The sequence below is a fragment of the Lepidochelys kempii genome, chromosome 2 (genome assembly GCF_965140285.1).
Source record: "Lepidochelys kempii isolate rLepKem1 chromosome 2, rLepKem1.hap1, whole genome shotgun sequence".
Classification (NCBI taxonomy): domain Eukaryota; kingdom Metazoa; phylum Chordata; order Testudines; family Cheloniidae; genus Lepidochelys; species Lepidochelys kempii.
The window spans coordinates 80,126,428-80,148,507 of NC_136381.1; the positions used below are offsets into that span (position 1 = coordinate 80,126,428).

Consider the following 22,080-nt stretch of genomic DNA (forward strand, 5'->3'; position numbering starts at 1 on the left):
ACCAGCACTCAGACATCAGAGTGAGACCACCAACAGATGCAACAGCTGTCAGCAATGCGTTCTGTGAATACCCCTCAACAGTGGTTTCTTGCTCCTACCCTTTGTCTGATAGGGCCCAAATTTGTTAGTCTTTCAGACAAGTGGCAAGGCCCATCTTTTCACTTAAGTATTTGGGGAGGACTGTATTTCTGCAGTGGTCTATGGTTAATATAGTTATAAATACCTGAAGAGCCATTTGTATTATATATATTTTTCAATTCTGTAAGAGCTTTTTAGTGGCCGGGATGATCAATAGGAAACAAAGAAAAGGGAAGTGCCAACATTAGAACTGGAGATTATTTCAACTGGTAAAGAAATATTTCTCAGGTGTTTTCTTGAAAAATGTGTGCAGTAGTTCCAAGGCACTCAATTGTTCCATGGCATCTATTGTAAAAACAGGGGCCATGGGCATATACTGTATACTCACAATTTTCTGAAATCCTATTATCTAAACCTCCTCATTAACTGAATCCCAGCATGCGGAACAAGGAAGGTATTCGGATAATAGAGCAGAGACTCTCGGCCACGGGGGAGGCCACCCTGACATTGAATGGCTCTCATGGCAGCGTGGCAAGCCCCCTGCAGACCTGCTGTCATGGGAGGGAGGGAGCAAGGCTGTCCCTGCACTGCCACCAGGCTGGCGACATCTGATCCCTGCAGACACAAGATGCAGTCAAGGCTGTGGTCCCCGCAGGGCAGAGGAGAGTCCTAGCCATGAGAGACCAGTCAGCTTCCCCCCGGCACCTTGCACCTACAATAATCGAATGGGCAGGAATGGCAGCATAAGAAGCCTCCTGCAGCCCCTCTTGAAGCCAAGGTTCAAGTCTGATTTAAGTTGGAAGTCGAACTGCTTTTGGTAGTCTCCATCTCTGTTCCAACACTCACTTTTCAAGAGGAAAAATGATTTTGAAGTTCTGAAATTTAATGAGTTACTGGGACTAAAATCTTTAAGAATTCTAGTGATCTAAAGGGCTGGTATTTTGCTGGCCACCACAGTCAGAGCTTTAGCCGGAGACTTTTACCTCTACCTAAAAGGAGCAAATAGCTAAGAGGAGGTAATAAAAGATTCCTTAAAAGCTCCCAGCTGTATTAGAAGGTTCCAGTACAGCCCAAATTACAGTTCAGCGGCATCTGGCTGTTTGGACTGAGCAGAGGTCATTTTTAGTTTAACCCCAACTAGGGTTTCTGATAAAAAAGATAACAGTGCGACAAGCTACTTAATGCTGATCTCATAGGGCAAAGCATTGACATGCCTCCTCACTATAAAAGCATCATCATTAATACACAAAGTTATGAGGTCAACACTATGGTAAACAGAATGCTGATAAAACCCCAGACCCAACAGTACAATTCCCATACAATTAATCCAAGTCTCTCAATTTTCAGGTCAATGTTTTTAGGTTCTTCCCCCCACCGCATCATTAAGAGATCCATCAGAAGTCTCTAAATTATTTATTGAGGCATCATTCTCCATATCTATACTGCTGTCTGTTCCTTTTGTTGAAGTCCTGTTTCCTACAGCCACACAAACTTCCGACTTTGTTTATTTTTACCTGAAGGATGTTGTTCCATTCTCTTTTATTTTATTTTTCTGAACAGGAGATGCTTGAAGCGACAGAATTTTGTTTCCTGGCAGTGTAATTTGTTTCAGAAAGGAACCTAAAAAAACATCAACATGCCACAACGAAAAACAAAACCCAAGATAGATGACTGCTTATTCTGTACATATTCTAAACAAAAGTCTTTGTTGCAGGCTGAAGAACCAATTATATCCATTTGGAAACCAGACACTCAAAAGTACTACATTCTACATATTTTGCAAGGCTAACAAATTAATATATTTTTTTTCCTCTTAATGAAATAGTTTCACTATCTTATTGCTAACCTACGCAGGTCACATATCCCACTACAGGAATGAGTTAGCTGAGACAAACGAAAATGTACTGAATTATACGTTAAATTAACTTGTACCAGTAGACGTCTCACTTAATATCATGAAGTGCCAAAAAGAGAACTTAAGGAAACAATCAATTTGCTGGAATGAGCATACTTAGAGTACTCAAAATAGTAAAACTATTTATCTTTTAAGTTAAATGTTTTCTCAGCAGGCAAGGTGATGGACAGAGTACTCCCAAGGCTCTGAGAGTATACAGTTCCAAGCAACTTCCAAAGACACCCATATAATTTTACCTTAACTGACTGGTTTGAATACATTATTCCCCTTGTCCCTTCAGTGTCATTCTGCCACAATATCTAATGCTACAATGAAGCATTTTCCCATCTCCCTGTTTAAAACAAAACAAAACAACAAACCCCCAAAATACAGAAGTCCAGCCCTACCTGCAGGAAACTGATTAGTCTGAATTAGTGCGTTTAATGGCATCCTTTTTTCGCCAGGTTTCTGGAGAGTCAGTGTTGCTGTTTGTGGAAGTGTGGCCACTTGTTTAACAATGCCTCCTGATGGCTGCTGGACTACCTGGAAACAGTATATCCAATATCAAACATGGAAAGAGCTAAATATAGAGAGACATGAATCCTATCAACATGCTCATTCAACCAAAACTGCTGGGGGACATGCATGCATGTCTAGTTTTCACTTTAAGAAATACATCATGCTCATGAAACTTCAAATATACTTTTTGTCTTGACAGGACAAGTAAACCTACCAGTTGTTCACATTTGTACTTAGCAACACTGACTTGTTTGGAGTGTTAAAATGGTTTGGACAACAGACATTTCACCCCTAGCCATGTTGCCTATTTCCAATTGCTGTATCAGAACAGTTTCCTAATACCATATAATTCACTGCACTAAAGGCTTTAACTCTTTGATAAATGAAACTGGCATTAAGGGCTATCAATAGAAGATTGAACTTGTTGCTATATGGATTCAAACTATCACACTCTACTCAAAAGAAAGCCAGCATTTTTTAATTCGCAGACAATGGGTTTCATAACTAGTTCTTAAATTGTCTTTATACAGAGACAGCTGAAGACTATATGCATCTACGAAAGTGTTAGTAAAGATGAAATCTGAAAACAATGCTTTTTTCCCTGAATAACCTGATTTTTAATACATATTTTTTGTACATTAGAGGGCCCCTCAAGTCCATACTTCTGCTGTGACTGACAAGTACTATCCAGCAACACTTGCACTGAATGCATTGGAGTTTATACAAGATAAAGAGCAAAAATCATAAGCACCTCTTGTGAGTGCTGCAGCAATAATGGTAAAGGAGAGTTGTGCTGTATTAAATTGGTCTGACCCAGTATGGCAATTCTTATGTTCAAATAGATTGTATTGGTCTTCGTTTCAGGGGAGTTTTTGTTAGACAGGTATTTAAATAAAGCCCAATTAGCGTGATTTTGATGCTACTTTAACAGCACATTCATGAGACTTGACTTTTCAGAGCCACATACAAATGTTTTCCAGACGCATCACTTTGTTTCCTCTCACTCAGAGCAGTTGATGAAGTTTGACATAAGTAAGCAAAAGTTTTATTAGTTACTCTGTGAATGTAGCTTTCGTTGTCAATGAAATCTGGCTTGCAACTTCTAATCCAGATCTTTGCAGATGATATGGAGAAGTGATATTAAAACCCCCCCCACAAATAAGACCAAGTACAAACTAAGATTTTTCCACGGTACGTCTACACTGCAGCTGGGAGTGAATGTCCCAGCACAGGAAGATTGACTCATGTTAGCAAGGCCCAAACCAGCACACTAAAAATAGCAAGGTGGACATTGACGCTCAGACGGAAGAGCCCTCCCAACCTGGCACATAAGGAGTGGTGGATAGTAGGACAAAAAAGGGGGTAAAAAAAGCCTTTCCTTCAGAAAAAGCCTGTTAATCAGAAGGGTAGTGTTGCATCTAAAAGAGCTGATGTAAACAGCAGGATATGGCAGAAGAACCAGAAGAGAATGGATCAATTGACCAGAAATAGGGGTCTAAGAACAGTGAGGGGGCCAGGAGGCCATGGTTCTCCCACTTTTTACTGGGCAAACAATGTGGGGAGGGAGCAGAGAGGAGCAAGCATATGGGTGTTATGATAACTTAATGAATGAATGAAGAGAGAATGAATAATGCCTATACACTGGTTAAGGCACTCACCTGGGAAGTAGGACACCCAAATTCAACCCCTTGATCCAATAAATATTTAGTGTGTAAGAAGTGGAACAATTTCAACAGGAGAGATTGAGACAGTCCCCGGCCCTTCCAAATACATTGTAGCCACCTGGTTAGGACTTTCACCAGGAAGGGAGGGAGACAAGTTCAAATCCCTGTGCCACATCAAGTAGAGGAAGGAACTGAACCTGGGTGTCTTATATCACAGGTGAGTGCCCTAAACAATTAGCTAAATTGGCCTCAAAATGCCCCTGTATTTAGGGTACCTGTGACACATTTTTCTTAGGCTTCTCTTTAGTTAAGATTCTTGAGAAAAAGTTAATATTGGGAGCTTCTCCTTAAAGGATATCACACTGGATAGTTTACGTACATTGCTATAAAAACAACCAAAAAGCCCAACATGCACTGTTGAAGACCCAGAGCAGGACAAGAAACTCAGAGATAAAGAGAAACTCTCTCTTTAAATATTATTCTTTGGTCATTTTAATAATTAGTTGAGTTTCTTTTATAATATAAAAAACCTTAGGAGACAGGAGCTTACTAAAATAGTTTAGCCACTTAGTGCTGAAAACCACCATGCACTTCTACATGAGTTAGTTTGCAGATTTCAGTTCAATTCCCAGTGAACAGGAATCCACACTACAATCCACAGTATCAATACTCCTAGGAAAAACCCAGGACAGAAGCTTTAACATTATGGAGACAGGACTCCCTCACCTCTAGACTGTGTCTCTGCCTCAGGATTGAGATCTTCAGCAGAACACCTATTAGGGCGTTCAGCTATACCTACACTTGGCTTTTCCCCCCCTCACCTACTAAAGAAAAAATTCTCCCTCTTTTTGCTGTGGAATAACCCTGACAGCATTAGAAGTCAGGAGCTGAGATCCCCTCAAATCCAGTTGGGGCAATTAGCATACCTTGCAAGATCAGATACGGAAAAACACTCAGCTCAGAATAAAATTCATGTTCACAACTACTCAACAACAGCCAGATTTATGAACTAGAACATTAATTAGAAGTAGGGTGTCTTCATCACTACACTTGCTCTCCCTTACATGTTAAAACAGCTGCAAACCATTATACTCAGAGGCAATATATTTAATTTATCAAGCATAACAGAACAATGTCTTAGGGAAACCTGAAGTAGCCCATTAACTCATGGCGGAATACACTTATCTAAACATTTATACAACTTTAGATCAAAAAGCACAATCTTAGATCTGAAGATAAAGGCAGAGAAGTTTAATCTTACCAGCTGTTTCACTCTAACTGTCTGTTGAGCATGAACTGACTGTGCCACAATAGAGTTCGGCTGGGTAATTTTAATACTGATAGGTGTCCCAATGACTGATTTCACAGGCTGAAGAGGGGTTGTCGTTGTGGTCGCCACTGCAGATGCAAAGACAGGTTTCACAGCCTGGAGAGAGGTTGTTGCCACTGCAGATGTGGGGACTGGATTTGCAGGATGAAGAGGGGCTGTCACCGGTTTCACAGTCTGGAGGGAAGCTGCTGCTGCTGTCACCAATGTGGAGGGGACGGGTTTTACAGTCTGAGAGCCTGTGACCACTGCAGAAACAGGGACTGGTTTTATGGGCTGAAGAGAAGTTGTTGCCAGAGCTGAGGTGGTCACTACTGTGGAGGAAGTTGGTGCTGCAGAGATACAGGTAGAAACAGCTGCTTGTGTTGTAGCCTGCTGCTGAATACACTGCTGGATAAAACTCTGGGCATTGGGCATTAGCTGCCGTAAGGCAAGCATACTTTTCTAGAAAAAGAGAAAGACAGCAGCAATCATAATACTGTGAATACCTTTTGCACATTTAAGAATTACATTACTTTTCAACTGATTTTTTGAAGTTAATCTTGTTTCATGAGGAAGACAATGAGTTTGTTATACAGAATTACATACAACTGCTGTCAAAACAAAACAAAACAGCATGCATAATGCAATAGTTACTAGGATATAATGTGCAATAGTCCGAAGTTATCCACTGCTTCCCTCCATGGAATAAAGCTCATCTGATATTCAACTAAAGTTTCCTTTTAACTAGTTACCTTTCATTTAGTAACTAGGTTGCAGTCCACGCTTCACAATGAGAATAATATAATTACACTGCTTTTGATCTTTGTTTCAAAAAACAGCAGTTTATTTATGGCATTGTGTTTATTCCATTAAATATCTTATATAGAAGCAAAATTCTCTGACAAAGTCTAAGAATCACCTGGAGATTCACTCATATTCACTTTTACACTTCCTGTAGTGAAATATGCCCATTCAGTCCAATTCTGATATTGTTCATATATGAAGTGACATTTATAGCACATTTTAATCATTTATAAAATTTTGGGGTCCAATAAAGTTAACTTCATCCTGGAAGGGAATAGCCCTACTATTCTTTATTCCCCAAAATTAGCAGACAAAAAAATTTACCTTACTTATTACTAGAGTTACACATTTAATTTTTAGTCTGAATAATGCATTATCTGCTTTGTTGGCTGGTGTATTTGGTTCAGATTTCATAAATTAGATTCTGATAAATCTTCTTAGTAAATTTCTCAAACTTTTAATGAGAACTTCAAAGAAAGCAGCCAGTGGAAGTTTCTCTTTCTAAGGGATCACCTAATTATACAAATTTTAATATATGCTTCCACTCTCTCACATAAGCGAGCTTCATCATTTAGTTAAAAAAGTATTCAAGCTTTTGCTCTATTCTACTCACAAATAATTTTTCCTGTAAAAAAAAAAAAAAAAAAAAAAAACAGTTGTAAAGCATTCACTTAAGTGGCGTGTGCAACTAGAATACAAAGGTACATTACTATTATTTGTTAGAATGATTACCATATAATAAGGTTTAATATTTCAGTATGATTTCTGTCTTCATCTAGTAGATTTAGCACCTTAAGTTTATTTGCTTTGCCTCCCATCATAAGGCATAGACTCTCACAATGAGCAAGGCTAAGGCCTGGTCTACACTTAAATCTTATTGACATTACTTAGGTTAGTTAAGGGTTTGATTTTTTGTTACACTGGCAAAAGCACTAGTGTAAATGAAATTGCATCTGTATAAAGGTGCCTTATATGTTATAGCTTTTTTCAGTTGAGGGGGGCTATAGAGGTATAAGCACTATTGTACAACTGCACCCACACTAGAGGAGGTTGCTGCTTTAATTATGATCGTATATTGTAAGCATAGTGTAGGGTAATTTGCAAATTAAGTACAGATAAACCCTAACTGTAACAAGAGGATTACGCTAACAAATTGAGATGTCTGGCTACTTTTCACCTTTTGGTGGCTACAATCAGACTCATAGAACTGGAAGGGACCTCGAGGGGTCATTTAGTCCAGTCCCCTGCACTCAAGGCAGGACTAAGTATTATTGAGACCATTCCTGACAGGTGTTTGTCCAACCTGCTCTTAAAAATCCCCCGTGATGGAGATTCCACAACCTCCCTCGGCAATTTATTCCAGTGCTTAACCACTCTGACAGTTAGGAAGTTTTTCCTAATGTCCAACCTGAATCACCCTTGCTGCAATTTAAGCCCATTGCTTCTTGTCCTAGCCTCAGAGATTAAGAACAATTTTTCTCCCTCCTCCTTGTAACAACCTTTTTATGTACTTGAAAACTTGTCTTCTCTTCTCCAGACTAAACAACCCCAATTTTTTCAATCTTCCCTCATAGGTTACGTTTTCTAGACCTGATTTTTGTTGCTCTTCTCTGCTTGAGGTTTCAGTGGCTAGGAAAATAGAAAGGAGCAAAAACTCTGTCAAATGAAGTGTAAAAATGTAATTAGGAAGGCCAAAAAAGAATTTGAAGTAAAGCTAGCCAAGGACTCAAAAAAAATTTTTTTTTGCTATTACTTTTTAAGTACCTCAGAAGCAGGAAGCCTGCTAAACAACCAGTTGGGCCACTGGATGATTAGGATGCTAAAGGAGCACTCAAGGATGATAAGGCCATTGTGGAGAAACTAAATGAATTCTTTGCATTGGTTTTCACGGTTGAGAATGCGAGGGAAATTGCCAAACCTGAATTTTTTTTTAGGTGACAAATCTGAGGAACTGAACCAGATTGAGGTGTCATAAGAGGTTTTGGAACAAACTGATAAAATAAAACAGTAATAAGTCACCAGGACCAGATGGTATTCACCCAAGAGTTCTGAAGGAACTCAAATGTGAAATTGCAGGACTACTAACTGTAGTATGTAACCTATCATTTAAATCAGCGTCTGTACCAAATGACTGGAGGATAGCTAACGTGACGCCAATTTTTAAAAAGGGCTCCAGAGGCGACCCGGGCAATTACAGGCTAGTAAGTCTGAATTCAGTACTGGGCCAACTGCTTGAAACTATAGTAAAGAACAAAACTGGCAGACACATAGATGAACATAATTTGTTGGGGAATAGTCAACATGGTTTTTGTAAAGGGAAATCATGCCTCACCAATCTACTAGAATTCTTTGAGGGGTCAACAAGCATGTGAATGAGGGAGATCCAGTGGATATAGTGTATTTATATTTTCATAAAGCCTTTGACAAGGTCCCTCATCAAAGGCTCTTAAACAATGTAAGCAGTCATGGGATAAGGGGGAAGGTCCTCTCATGGATCGGTAACAGGTTAAAAGATAGGAAACTAAAGGTAGGAATAAATGGTCAGTTTTCACAGTGGAAAGAGGTAAATAGTGGTGTCCCCAGGAGTCTGTACTGGGACAAGTCCTATTCAATATATTCAAAAACGATCTGGAAAAAGGGGTAAACAGTGAGGTGGCAAAATTTGCAGATGATACAAAATTGCAATAGTTAAGGCCCAGGCAGATCGCAAAGAGCTACAAAAGGATTTCTCAAAACTGGGTGACTGGGCAACAAAATGGCAGATGAAATTCAAATTTGATAAATGCAAAGTAATGCACATTGGAAAACAATCCCAACTATACATATAAAATGATGGGGTCTAAATTATCTGTTACCACTCAAGAAAGATCTTGGAGTCATTGTGGATAGTTCTCTGAAAACATCCACTCAACGTGCAGTGGCAGTCAAAAAAGCAAACAATGTTGGGAATCATTAAGGAAGGGATAGATAAGACAGAAAATATCATATTGCCTCTATATAAATCCATGCTATGCCCACATCTTGAATACTGTGTGCAGATGTGGTTGCCCCATCTCAAAAAATATTTATATATTGGAATTGGAAAAGGTTCAGAAAAGAGCAACAAAAATTATTAGCGGGATGGAACGGCTGCCATATTAGGAGAGATTAAGAAGACTGGGACTTTTCAGCTTGGAAAATAGATGACTAAGGGGGGGATAATGATAGAGGTTTATAAAATCATGACAGGTGTGGAGAAAGTAAATAAGGAAGTGTTATTTACTCCTTCTCATAACCCAAGAACTAGGGGCCACCAAATGAAATAGACAGCAGGTTTAAAACAAACAAAAGGAAGTATTTTTCCCACACAACACAGAGTCACCCTGTGGAACTCTTTGCCAGAGGACGTTGTGAAGGCCAAGACTATAACAGGGTTCAAAAAAGAATTAGATAAATTCATGGAACATAGGTCCATCAATGGCTATTAACGAGGATGTGCAGGGATGGTGTCTCTAGCCTCTGTTTGCCAGAAGCTGGGAAGGGGAGACAGGGGATGGATCACTTGATTACCTGTTCTGTTCATTCCCTCTGGGTCATCTGGCATTGCCACTGTTGGAAGACAAGATACTGGGCTAGATGGACCTTTGGTCTGACCCAATATGGCCATTCTTATGTTATGATCCAAAAGACCTATACAGTTTTCTTCATTGATTACTTAAACCCCGCCATAGACTCACTTTTTTTAAGAGTTAATATTAATAGCTACAAAAAGACACTCCCACCTTTCAGTCCATATAGTTTTTAAAAACTATGTAAAACTTGTAGAAGTTAAAGTTACATTATACTGGGATTTAGAGACACTACAGCTGTGGACTTCCTGAAGACCTGAGCTGAGAAAATGTAGTTAGCTCATATGCCAGATGCACTGTGGGTGGATAAAGTTAGAGTTGTTTGGATAATTAGTTTTAACACCTCTTTCTTTTAAAGTCAAGAATGTTCTGACTTTCCAACATACGTGTTTAACATACAACATTTAAAAAAAAAAATCCTGTGTTTTCCCATGCTTGAGACCACATCCGTAGGCAAAAGTTTATGCAGCAACGCCCATCCACCAGGATTGATTTGAGAATCAACCATTGTCCTAGCCCCGAACAATAAAACAGGTTAGCAATGAAGATTTTTTGTACGTTACTCATTTAAGAGTGATGGCATACTTTACACTTTTTTGTGATCTCTTTCTACACTAACTTAAAAGCTTATATTTGTATCTAAAAACCACAAAAAAGGTAACAGTTGAAATAAATGAGATAAGAAACTGGAAACAGCTCAAATCTACACAAAAGTTTACTGTGTTTGAACATGAATGTTAAGAACTGCTTTAGATTATGCCAGTTCACATTCTGCTGAGTACTTGTCACCAAATCAAGTTTTATTCAGCATTGTGTTAGCTCAGAGATGGGCAAACTATGACCCGCAGGACAGTCCTGCCCAGCCCCGAGCTTCTGGCCCAGGGGGCTGTCCCCTGGTCCCTACCCTCCCCAGCAGCCACACCACCGCACAGCGCAATGCTCCGGGCAGCAGGGCTGTAGAGCCCGGCTGGCCCGATGCTCTGTGCTGCGCAACTGCCTCTCCTGGTGCAGCCGCGCTGCCAGCCACCAGTGCTCCAGGCAGCGCAGGGAGTGGGTTGGACAGAGGGCAGGGGAGTTCGGGGGGTGGTCTGGGGCAGGGATAAGGGTCAGAGGGCAGGGAATGGGGGTTTAATGGGGGCAGGGGTCCAGGGAGGGCAGTCAGGAAGGAGAGGAGGGGCTGAATGGGGTGGTGGTGGGCAGTTAGGGGCAGAGGGTCTGGGGGCAGTCTAGGAGAAGAGGTGATTGGATGGGGCAGCGGAGGGCAGGCAGGGGGCCGTCAGGGGGTGAGAAGCGGGGGTGTCGGATAGGGGGCGGGGGCCAGGCCATGCCTGGCTATTTGGGGAGGCACAGCCTCCCCTAACCAGCCCTCTATACAATTTCAGAAACCCGATGCGGCCCTCAGGCCAAAAAGTTTGCCCACTTCTGTGTTAGCTAGTCGTAATGAAGTCCTCAGGGTTTCATCTACATCATTAAGCCTGGACTGCGCTGGTTGCAAAGTCATGGTTGGCAAGTCAGCTAACTCACTTCTTGACAGCGTTCAACAAAGAAAAGTTTTGTAGCATAGACCAGCCTATATGCAATGAACAATGAAGTGCACATTCTAGTTATTATGCTACATTCGTTTTATAAGCTGTGAAGTGAGAATTTATATACAGCAGAACCTCAGTTACTAACTGACCAGTCAACCACATGCCTCATATAGAACCAGAAGTACTCAATCAGGCAGCAGCAAGACCAAAAAAAGCAAATACAGTACAGTACTAACTATGTTAAACATAAACTATTAAAAAAAATAAAGGGAAAGGAGCATTTTTCTTCTGCATACTAAAGTTTCAAAGCTGTATTAAGTCAATGCTCAGTTGTAAACTTTTGAAAGAACCATCATGTTTTGTTCAGCATTACAAACAACCTTCATTCCTGAGATGTTCATAACTCTGAGGTTCTACTATAAGAGGAAACTGTTCTAAAAAGAGTAATAGAGATGAAGTAATAGCATATTTTACTGTAATGGACAAGTTACAACCCCACTGTAAATTCACTGCAGAAAGCCTTTATTCTGCCTAAATGCCTTTGCAAAAGTTACAAAAAACAAGAAAAAATGGGAATGACAGATTATATTTCTGAGAGCTCACAAATGCCAAGTTTTGCATTAAGCACTGTAGAGTACAGTGATACTGACGGACTCCAGGCTGAAATAGGCAAGCTTACTGACAAGGAGTTCGAGGGTTGCCACTGAAAGATATGTATTAGCTCAATATTTGACAAATTACCAGCAGCCAAAGTAGTACAATATGCAGGACAAACAGATGGCAATTCTCACATTCTCTCTAACCCAGTTCTGCCACTTCGCTATTTTCCCCTAGGTTTTGAGGTCTTTGCTCTGTACTATGTCTATACTAGGTAGGCAGGTACATTTCTGTGAAGTCTCATGCACACAGTAGATTTGGACCCGAGTGCCTCAGTGTACAGCTGTACACAGATACACACAAATGCTTTCATGAGTGGTGCAGATGTTTAAGTACTGGATTCAGTCCTTAAATCAGATCTTTGCTTTATAACAGAATGAACCCTTTGGGAGAACGATTCACTGCTAATAAAAAATTAGCAATTGGGCTTTCGATCAAATTGGCTGAATGGGGTTAGAGTTGTCATGGACCTTTTTTTCCTAGGTTGTAGTATGCTGGTTGGGCAGTTCCTGGTGCAATTTTTTTAAAAACTGGTTTTTACTTATAGTTTAACTGTGGATAGCACCTAAAGCTAAGCAATACTTATTTCATTATATTATGATAGTATCTTTATGCTTTTTCCATCAGAAATAATTAAATACACAGCTTTATTCAGCTCTACAACGAACCGATTACAACTTTCACTACATTTGACTGGGTATTAAGTTTAGAACAGATGCAATAAGGTTCTCTGAAAATTCGTGCCAAGTATAACAACAGATTCAAGAATTCTATCACTGAAAACACATTCTGGGAAGACCTAAGTTATTTCTGTAAGAAGAGGGCATGTTTTATATAGGTTAGCTTTCTTGGCTATAAGTATTTTTGTCGCACTCCCTGGAAACTGGATCTGCAAGCACTCTGAGAAGTGAACTGAAAGGCTGTATACTTCCGTTGTGGCTTCTTTAGTACAAAACCCGCGTCCTCCACTGAAATTCGATTCTGCAACTTCTTTACTTTACTGATACTCATTTATAACAGAGATCCCTCTACCTGTCAGCAGTAAGATAGTGGGAGTTGTGCGCAGGGACAAAAGTAGCTTACTCTTTCTATAGCAGCGAAGTCACAACTATTTCATAAGAAGACTGTCAAGCACTAGCCCCTACACAAGATGACAGGTTTCAGAGTAACAGCCGTGTTAGTCTGAATTCGCAAAAAGAAAAGGAGTACTTGTGGCACCTTAGAGACTAACCAATTTATTTGAGCATGAGCTTTCGTGAGCTACAGCTCACTTCATCGGACCAAATAAATTGGTTAGTCTCTAAGGTGCCACAAGTACTCCTTTTCTTTCTACACAAGATGGCAGCTTTAAAAATGTTTTATAAACAAAATTGCTCTATCGTCATCATCACTTTAGATTAACAGTGAAAATTTTACAAATCCATCTGATTTGTAACTATTTGTCCTCAGGTTTTTTTGTGTTTCTCTCTGCTCAGACAATGAAGCAAACAGAAGTAATTGACTTCATTTCACTATCAGGTTCTTAGCACTGCAATGGATTTCGAGCCCTACAGCTGAATATTAGACAACTAACTTTTTATTAGAACTGTTTTTTAATTTTTGAAAGCTCTCTATTGATCTTAGATTTTATAAAACAAAAATAAAAACACTAAGCACAAAGTGTAAGTTTTGGACCAAACACTAAAAGTTGGTTGGGTCACTGGAGGAAAAAGATAGTTTACAGTTTGTGATGTTGGAAGTGAGATGTAACAACCAAAAGAAAGGGATTAGTAAGCAAGTGGTTGACAGTGACAATATTGTGGCATATTTCCTGCTATCTTTTTCTAAAGTTTGATTTACTAGTGTTTTGCAACGTGGGTTTGAAATTAGCTCCTAATGTTGAATGACAAACCTATTTTAAAAAAGGTGTATACTATAAACTTCAGAACAGCACACAAACTTACCTTGAGGAAAGGAACTAGATATGGTTGCGGAGAAGACTTGAGTTCAACATACAGCTTTTTTGTAAATTCTTCTGGTTCAATTTTTGCTTCCTAAAGTGAAGAAAAGCTTTTTACATGAAGTTGATCCAATCATAAATGGGAGTAATTTCAAATTCTACCTAAAAAGGCAAGAAAAGCATCCCGATTCATGGGAATTCCAAGGAGCATGGAGTTATTGAATTCCCAAATGCTTTTATTCATGTGATGTTTTTAAACCTAACTGATGTTATAGTATTATACATTAAATACTGTATTACAGAATTAATTTCCTTTATGTCAGCTCTGAACAGTTATATAACAGCAATAACTGCTCAAGCATCATTACAAGCAGGCAGCAAGTGCTTTCTAAGAGAAATGTTACTTACAGATATGTTGACCCCTCTGAGTACCATCAGTGTTGTGAAAAATACTGTTTAATACACTTATTTTCTGTAAAATAAAGGTAATTTATCTACACACAGATCAAGATGGACTCAACTTCTAAGGTCTTAAAAAGCACAATTAAAAAGATAATTCAATAATTATATGTAATTCTCCTGTAAAACATACAGTGTATGAAAGTAGAGTACTTAGAGACGCTTTATAAAACATAATATAAAAAATAAACCTCATAATGCTCAGTTATATATTCTGCTGAAGCTAATGGTATCTGAAAGTGGACAGGCCAACTAACCAAATGACAGTATTAGTATTTAGATCTTTTTATTCCATTCTGTTGCTTGTTTTGTCTCACTGAGCTTGGGCATAGATAGGGCCCTACTAAATTCACGGCCATGAAACACACATCATGGACCGTGAAATCTGGTCTTTTGTGTGTTTTTACCCTATACTATATAGATTTCACAGGGGTAGACCAGCATTTCTCAAACTGAGGGTCCTGACCCAAAAGGGAGTTGCAGGGGGATCGCCAGGTTATTTTAGGGGGAGTCGCAGTATTGCCACCCTTACTTCTGTGCTGCTGCAGGTGGCCGTGCTGCCTTCAGAGCTAGGCAGCTGGAGAGCAGTGGTTGTTGGCTGGGCGCCCAGCTCTGAAGGCATAGCCGCTGCCAGCAGCAGCACAGAAGTACGGGTGGTAATACCATACCATGCCACCCTTACCTCTGCACTGCTGCCTTCAGCGCTGGTGGCCGGAGAGAAGTGGCTGCTGACTCATAGCCCACCTCTGCAGGCAGCAGCCCAGAAGCAAGGGTGACAATAGCATACCACGCCTTACTTCTGCCCTGCTGATGGCGGCTCTGACTTCAGAGCTGAGCTTCTGGGCAGCAGCCGCCACTCTCCAGCTGCTCAGCTCTGAAGGTAGCGCTGCCGCCAGCAGCAGGGCAGAAGTAAGGGTAGCAATAGTGCAACTCCCCCTACAATAACCTTGTAGCGACTTCCTCACAACTCCTTTTCGGGTCAGGACCCTCTACAATTACACCACCATAAAATTTCAGATTTAAAGAGCTGAAATCTTGAAATTTACGATTTTTAAAATCCTATGACCATGAAATTGACAAAAACGGACCGGGAACTTAGTAGGGCCCTAGGCATAGATCAATGAAAACCAGGACAGGTACTGCCTACGCTAGACCAGTTACTGATATATATGCTGCATGTTTAGAATGATGTACCAGTACTTCAAACACACTACTGCAAGTGCTGTCTTAAGCACCATTTTATCTCAAAGATACAATAGTTAAAAAAAAAAAAGAAAAGAAATAAAGAAAAGCTAAGAATAGGTTAAAAAGTTAAGGTTAGTATAAAATTTTTTATTCTTTTCCTCCACTTGTTTTACAACATTTACCTAAGCCTTGTTTGTGTCCCCAAACAAACGTAACCAGCGTCAGAACAGCAGCAATTTTTTAAGCAATACTGCAAAAAAAGTCTGAAGACACAAACGTGGAGAGGTGATAAAAAAAATCTTAAGCACATATTAACGAGTGTACAAGATGCCACTGAAGAGCAGAATTATCCCAGTCTATCCCAGCCTGGAAGCAGGCCTTGTAGTCCAATAAGAAAGCTGGGGTAGAGAAAGAAGAGGGTAGGTGGATAAAGTTGCAGTATCTCACATCTGCCTTCATATTTACAAGGCTGTAGGCTCAATAAAACAGTATCAAAAGCTAGATTTCTCTGCTTCTATGACACTCAGTTAAGTTGCAATGGTATGTAAACCAGATGTACATTGCCACCAACTGAGGCATGCAGTCTCTAAAGTGGGATCACAAGAGAAGAGCAGAAGTGAGCAACTGCAAATAAAAAAAAAATCACAGAAGATGAGAAAATAAAAGAAAATGCAACTGAGAACAGAACAAGAGGACTCAGGGGAGGAGCTATCCATCCACAAGTCAATTGCAAGGAGACTTCTACCAGGAGAAACCAAGACCAATTAAGTTCGACCCTCAATCCCACATACTAGCATGTCAGATTACTTTGTGCACTGAATAGGACAAAGGTTCTGTGTAGAAAAAATAGCATGTGATCATGTAATTGAAGCCTGAATCATAATGCATATACACGAAGGGGCTAAATTAAGGTTGCCAGAATTCAGGTTTCCCATATATTTCTTAGCTTTAGAGTGCTTGACAACCTAAGTAATATTTATGAATTTTTAATGCATAATTAGAAAAAACAACTACACTAGAATAAGCTAACTTTGCAAAGAGCTTTGCATATAATGCCTTAAGTATTAAATATTGATAGAAGAAGATTTTGAATAAAAAGAGTCTTACCAATAAATGTTGTACCAGATTCTTCACATTCTGTCCCATTTCTGGGGCTTGAGGTCCACTAGATGCCAGCTTTATTAACGTTGCAAGAAAATTCTTGCATTTCTTCACATTCTCTAGCATTTCCTGGTTGTGGAAGTCAAGGAAAGACTTAGTTAGACACTGCACTGACTTTGAACCTCAGCGGCTTAGAGAAAGTGATATTTTAAATTACTTGTTTGCCTTACTGTGGAAGTGTTGGGCTGTGCTACTGTTGTGCCCTCTGCTTTGACAGAGATTGCCTTTTGGGAGACAGACGGTGCAGGAGGTCCTGTGACTGGAAGCTTTACAGGTGTTCCAGTACCTGGAGGTTTAACAGCAGTAACTGTTGTAACACTGTTAGTTGCAGCTGCTGGCTGAAAAGAGATATGAACACTTGTTTTACTGATACCTTCTCAACTTCGCAAACATATGCCATATACTCCTAAAGCGTAAGCAGTATTTTTCCCTAAGTCACCAAGTCAAACCATATCAGGACATAAATATGCATCAACACATCTGCCTCAGACACTAAACTTGCAACGATAATCATTAAATGTTATGTGCTTCATGTAACTGCAAATTAATCTTATTTAGTCAAAACAGAGAAGAAAAACCCCAGCCCTGTTTCTCCAATCAATATTGGAGAAGGTCAGTCTTCGCTTGTGAGCTCTCCAGACTAAAAAATAAGTGAGGGTAATCAACAATTTTTTTTTTTGAGCAAGCTGATGGTGCGATTGTATAAAGCTTACATTACACAGTCTAGGATACAACAGTCTAGGACTGTGTTGGGGGAGCGGGATGCCATTCTGAAAGACTGACTAGCAAAAACTAAAACAATACATTTGCCAGCTTTTACTTAAGATCTTAGAACTTAACACTTGCTGCTATGTTAAGATGATTAGAATTCAGCTCACTCACCCACAGTTGTCTTTGCTCTAAAATGGCACACAGGAGTATAGTAGTAAAAACTAATCTTTCAGTGAAGTAAGCAGGTATGACTGGAACCATACCAAGTACAGATCGGTTGAGTAAGGAGGTGCTATATTGGCTCTGTTTTAAGAGGACACTTTTCAGAATCAAAAAGCACTAACATTTAAATTTATGACAAATGTGATCATTCTTTCAATCCCTCTTCTCATTTCTTTGTTGCAAGTGGGCATGTCTCCAGGTAGCTGCCAACCATCACAAGCTGATCCATCTGATATGGAAGAAGCAAGCAGTTTCAAGAAAGCATGCCAGCTTAGCTTCCTGCTGCTAGTACACTTTAACAGCTCTCTGCAGGATCTTTGCCACCGCTGTCTCTTCCAAGGATGTAGCTCAACAGATCTATGGCCATAGGGAGGCCAACTGGGCAAGAGAATCCCAGAAACAGATGGACGGGAAGATAGGAACAGAGTACAGAACTGTCAAGTTGCTATGTTTTGGGTTTAAAAAAAAGTTGCTTGTGCATCTTGTGCGTTCTGATACATTTATAGGTCAAGACAAGATCAGAGTTCTAGAAGCTGAAGAGAGGGGGTCAGGAAGTCTACCTTTCCCCTCCCCAGAAACACTGATATATGGGAATAAGAGTCTATCGCCTGCCTCTCAACCTTCTCCACTACTCTGACATGATGCTCATTCTCAGTCCAAGTAATGGAGAAATTCACATAAATGATAGATCTTGTATTAGTGGCATTTATCCTGCATATTTGCAAAAGGTTTGTATGCGGAGCAGTTGCTGTCTTGAAATGACAGTACACCAGCATGATGCTAATTAGATAGTCAACTTTGTGGTCCCTTCTGGGATGAGACAAACAGCCTGCACAATCTGAGATGGGGAGGGGGTGCACGGGATTTGAGGTTTTTAGGAACAAGAAGAGCTGGAACATCAAAGAACAAGAACAATACCTCTGCAGACTGGACAGAATACTGAGCTGGTAATATTTATTGCAGCATATGTTGTGCCAATAGCTTTACACACTATTTACTACAGTAGTTTTAGTACAGGAAAAAGCTAAACCAAACTAGCTGAGCATTGTCTCTCTCCCTATTAACTTTTTTTGTTGTTGTTGTTGTTTTTTAAACACTTCCTGACTATGGTCTTCTGATGCTGTCGATACTATTGCTAGCAAGCTGATTTTCGGGGGGGTTGGCTAGTTGATACAACATAGCTACAGAACAAGCCTCTTGGGCTCCCTTCCTTCCTTCCTCAAAGACAGTTCAAGGCAAGCTTAGAAGCCCCACTGGCTGCCCCATGGCCAGGAGCAGAAGGGGGGGAAATGCTCCTGTGATGGCCGAACCCCTCTATACTACACTAATCTATTCAGGATTTCTGAGAGACGGCAGGCTGATTTTCCTTTTAGCGCAGTGGTGTTTAGACTTTGGTCCTTTAGAAAACTGGAAGTCTGTAAGGCTGCTTTTGTATCAGACACAGCACCTATTCTTCAGACAGTGATCTTTCTTGTCTAGTCACAGGACGACCAGGAGTTTTGGGTTTTGGTTTTTTTTTTAAACCAAATACCTCTAAGCACCCCTTTGTAAAAGACAGTTATGTGTCCATCTTGGTATTTCTTATAAAAAATGTGGCCAGTTAAGGTTTTAAATGGGCTGATGACACAAACTGAACAGAAGAGAGATGCAAACTGCAAAAGGATGGCAGAATTAAAACAGTGTGTGCAAACAAAGGGAGATTTGTTACCAAATATACAGCTACAGAATTAAATATGGGATGGAGGATTGGGCTGTAAGGACTAAAATGAGCAGCTTCACCCATAAGATTACACAGATTTATCTTCACATCATCTCCCTAGTGCTAGCCTAAACTGAAGAACAAACCCACATCTGTTCTTGATGAATGCAAGATTTACATTGTTCCCTATGTGTATAAATAAAATAGGAAATTTTAAAGTAAAGTGGTTGCCATATCTCTCTCCCCACCCCCTTGCTTCCTCCTCATTGCAGGGGGGTGAAGACTCTCCCCTATACCCTCTCTTTATGTTATAAGCAGATCTGTTGCCAATATACGTGGGCATCTGAAGTCAGCAGGATAGCTTTAGAAGTCAGCTTGTTAATTACTGCTGTAGGCTAGGAAGTCCCTTTCCTAATGACCAGCCAAGTGAAGAACTGACCACCGGTGGGGAGGGAGCGCCCCTGCTCAGGACTCTGAGCCACCTGACACAGCCAAGTCCCTTTATGCTGTCTTTTCATGATGGGAAAGAGAACATGGTTAACATGTCAGACTTCCCCCAGGCTTCTTTGCCACCAATCTTTTTTAGTACAGAAAGGATTAGTTTGCTAGTATTATACAATGTTTATCCAGTATTTTGCTCCCTAAGAACAGACAGGTAGCCCTGTACAGAAAGCAAGACTAGGATGTACATGGGATTCTTTTAAAAAAGAAAGCATGCCCAGAGACAATACTGCTGTGGATAGTGAAACACTACACTGACACAGCTGTCTCTATCCCAATATCTAGATGGAAGTGTATTAAAAAAAAACACATAGCTATGGAATTTAAAGTCAGATCGTACATACAAGCAATTGCCAATCCGTATACAATCATATAGTATTATTGTAGCCACGTTGGTCCCAGGATATTAGAGAGACAAAGGTGGGTGAAGGAATATCTTACTGGATCAACTGCTGTTGGTAAGAGACACAAGCTTTCAAGGTTACACAAAGCTCTGATATTAAATCTCCCATCTTGTCTCTCTAACCTAGATGATTGGCTCTCCTGAGCTGTTTTGAGCAACCCATAAAATTATACATTTTAAACATTATATAATCTTCATTTTTATCTGAAAAATATTAAAGAACTCAATGCCATCTTTAAAAAAAAAGGTAAAGACATACCTGTACTATAGCAGTTCTTTGATCAGTAGATGCAACTGAATTTGTTGCTTGAGATACTGTTTTCAGAGGAGGAGTTACTACTTTTTTTACTAAATGGGTGCCAGTGTTCTTTAAAATAGAAAGAGAACATTTAAGATACAGGAGGCATAGAATAGTAGTTAGGCTAATTAATAAAGGTACAAACATTTACCTAAACTAGTACTTACTCTTGCCCAATGCAAAACATTTTTAAAAAGGCATTAATTTAATCCAACAATTTTAAAATGAATTTGGGGAGGAGTGTGCAGGTGTAAATAAACCTATTTAACTACCAATGTTATAACAAGGTAAGCAGATACAGTACAGTAAACAAAATAGTTTGGGCATGTTTGCTGATTAGTACAGAACTAGTCAAACAGTGACCATGTCACGAAGAGACATCACTCAGGTTACTCTTCATTTTGACATGTCCATATTTGTGTGGTTCATACATTAAGGCTAAAATTCTATGTATTTTCAGATCTACACAGAATCACAGAAATGTAGCACTGGGCGGGGTCAATTAGTCCAGCCCTATGTGCTGAGGCAGGATGAAGTATATCTAGACCATCAATGATAGCAGTTTGTCTAACCTGTTCCTAAAAACCTCCAGTGATATGGGTGCAAAATCCACCCTTGGAAGCCTATACCAGTGCTTAATTCATTATCCTTATAGTTAAAAAGCTTTTCCTAATATCTAACCTAAACCTTCCTTGCTGAAGATTAAACCCATTACTTCTTGTCCCACCTTCAATGGACATGGAGAACAACTGACCACAGTCCCCTTTATAACAGCCTTATCAGATCCTCGGTCTTCTTAAGACTAAACATGCCCAGTTTTTTAAACCTTTCCTCATAGGTCAGGTTTTTGACACCTTCTTTCATTTTTGTGGCTCTCCTCTGAACTCTCTCCAGTTTGTCCACATTTTTCTTGAAGTGCAGCACCCAAAGCTGTACACAGTACTCCAGCTGAAGCATCACTAGTACCAAACAGAGCGGGACAGTTACCTCCCATGTCTTACATAACACTGTTGTTGACACATCCCAAAATATCAGCCTTTCACAATTGCATCATGTTGTTTCATATATGCAATTTGTGATCCACTATAATTCCCAGAACTTTTTAGCAGTACTACCACCTACCTAGTTATTTCCCCATTTTGTACTTGTGCATTGGATTTTTCCTTCCTAAATGTAGTCCTTTTCACTTGTCTTTATTGAATTTCACCCTGTTGGTCTCAGATCAGTTCTCCAGTTTGTCAAGGTCATTTTGAATTCTAATCCCATCCTCCACAGTGCTTGCAACCCCTCCTAGTTAGGTGTCATCTGCAAGTTTCATAAGCACATTCTCCACTACATCATTCAAGTCATTAAAGAAAATATTGATTAGTACCTGACACAGAATAGACCCTACTCTGTACACCCCCCACTTAGAGTAGCTATCAGTGGTTTGCTGTCAGA

General features: G+C 39.9%; 1 protein-coding gene across 1 annotated transcript in view; it reads right to left on the reverse strand.

Annotated features, from left to right (window-relative positions):
- TAF4B (TATA-box binding protein associated factor 4b) overlaps positions 1-22,080 on the reverse strand; it is a 124,927-nt gene that overhangs the window by 73,384 nt on the left and 29,463 nt on the right. Inside the window, exons 3-9 of the mRNA XM_073331341.2 lie at positions 20,602-20,709; positions 16,977-17,144; positions 16,753-16,875; positions 14,006-14,095; positions 5,417-5,926; positions 2,380-2,515; positions 1,593-1,698 (exon numbers count right to left, since the gene is read on the reverse strand). Coding sequence (XP_073187442.1) covers positions 1,593-1,698; positions 2,380-2,515; positions 5,417-5,926; positions 14,006-14,095; positions 16,753-16,875; positions 16,977-17,144; positions 20,602-20,709 — 1,241 coding nt within the window. The remainder of the gene's footprint in view (positions 1-1,592; positions 1,699-2,379; positions 2,516-5,416; positions 5,927-14,005; positions 14,096-16,752; positions 16,876-16,976; positions 17,145-20,601; positions 20,710-22,080) is intronic.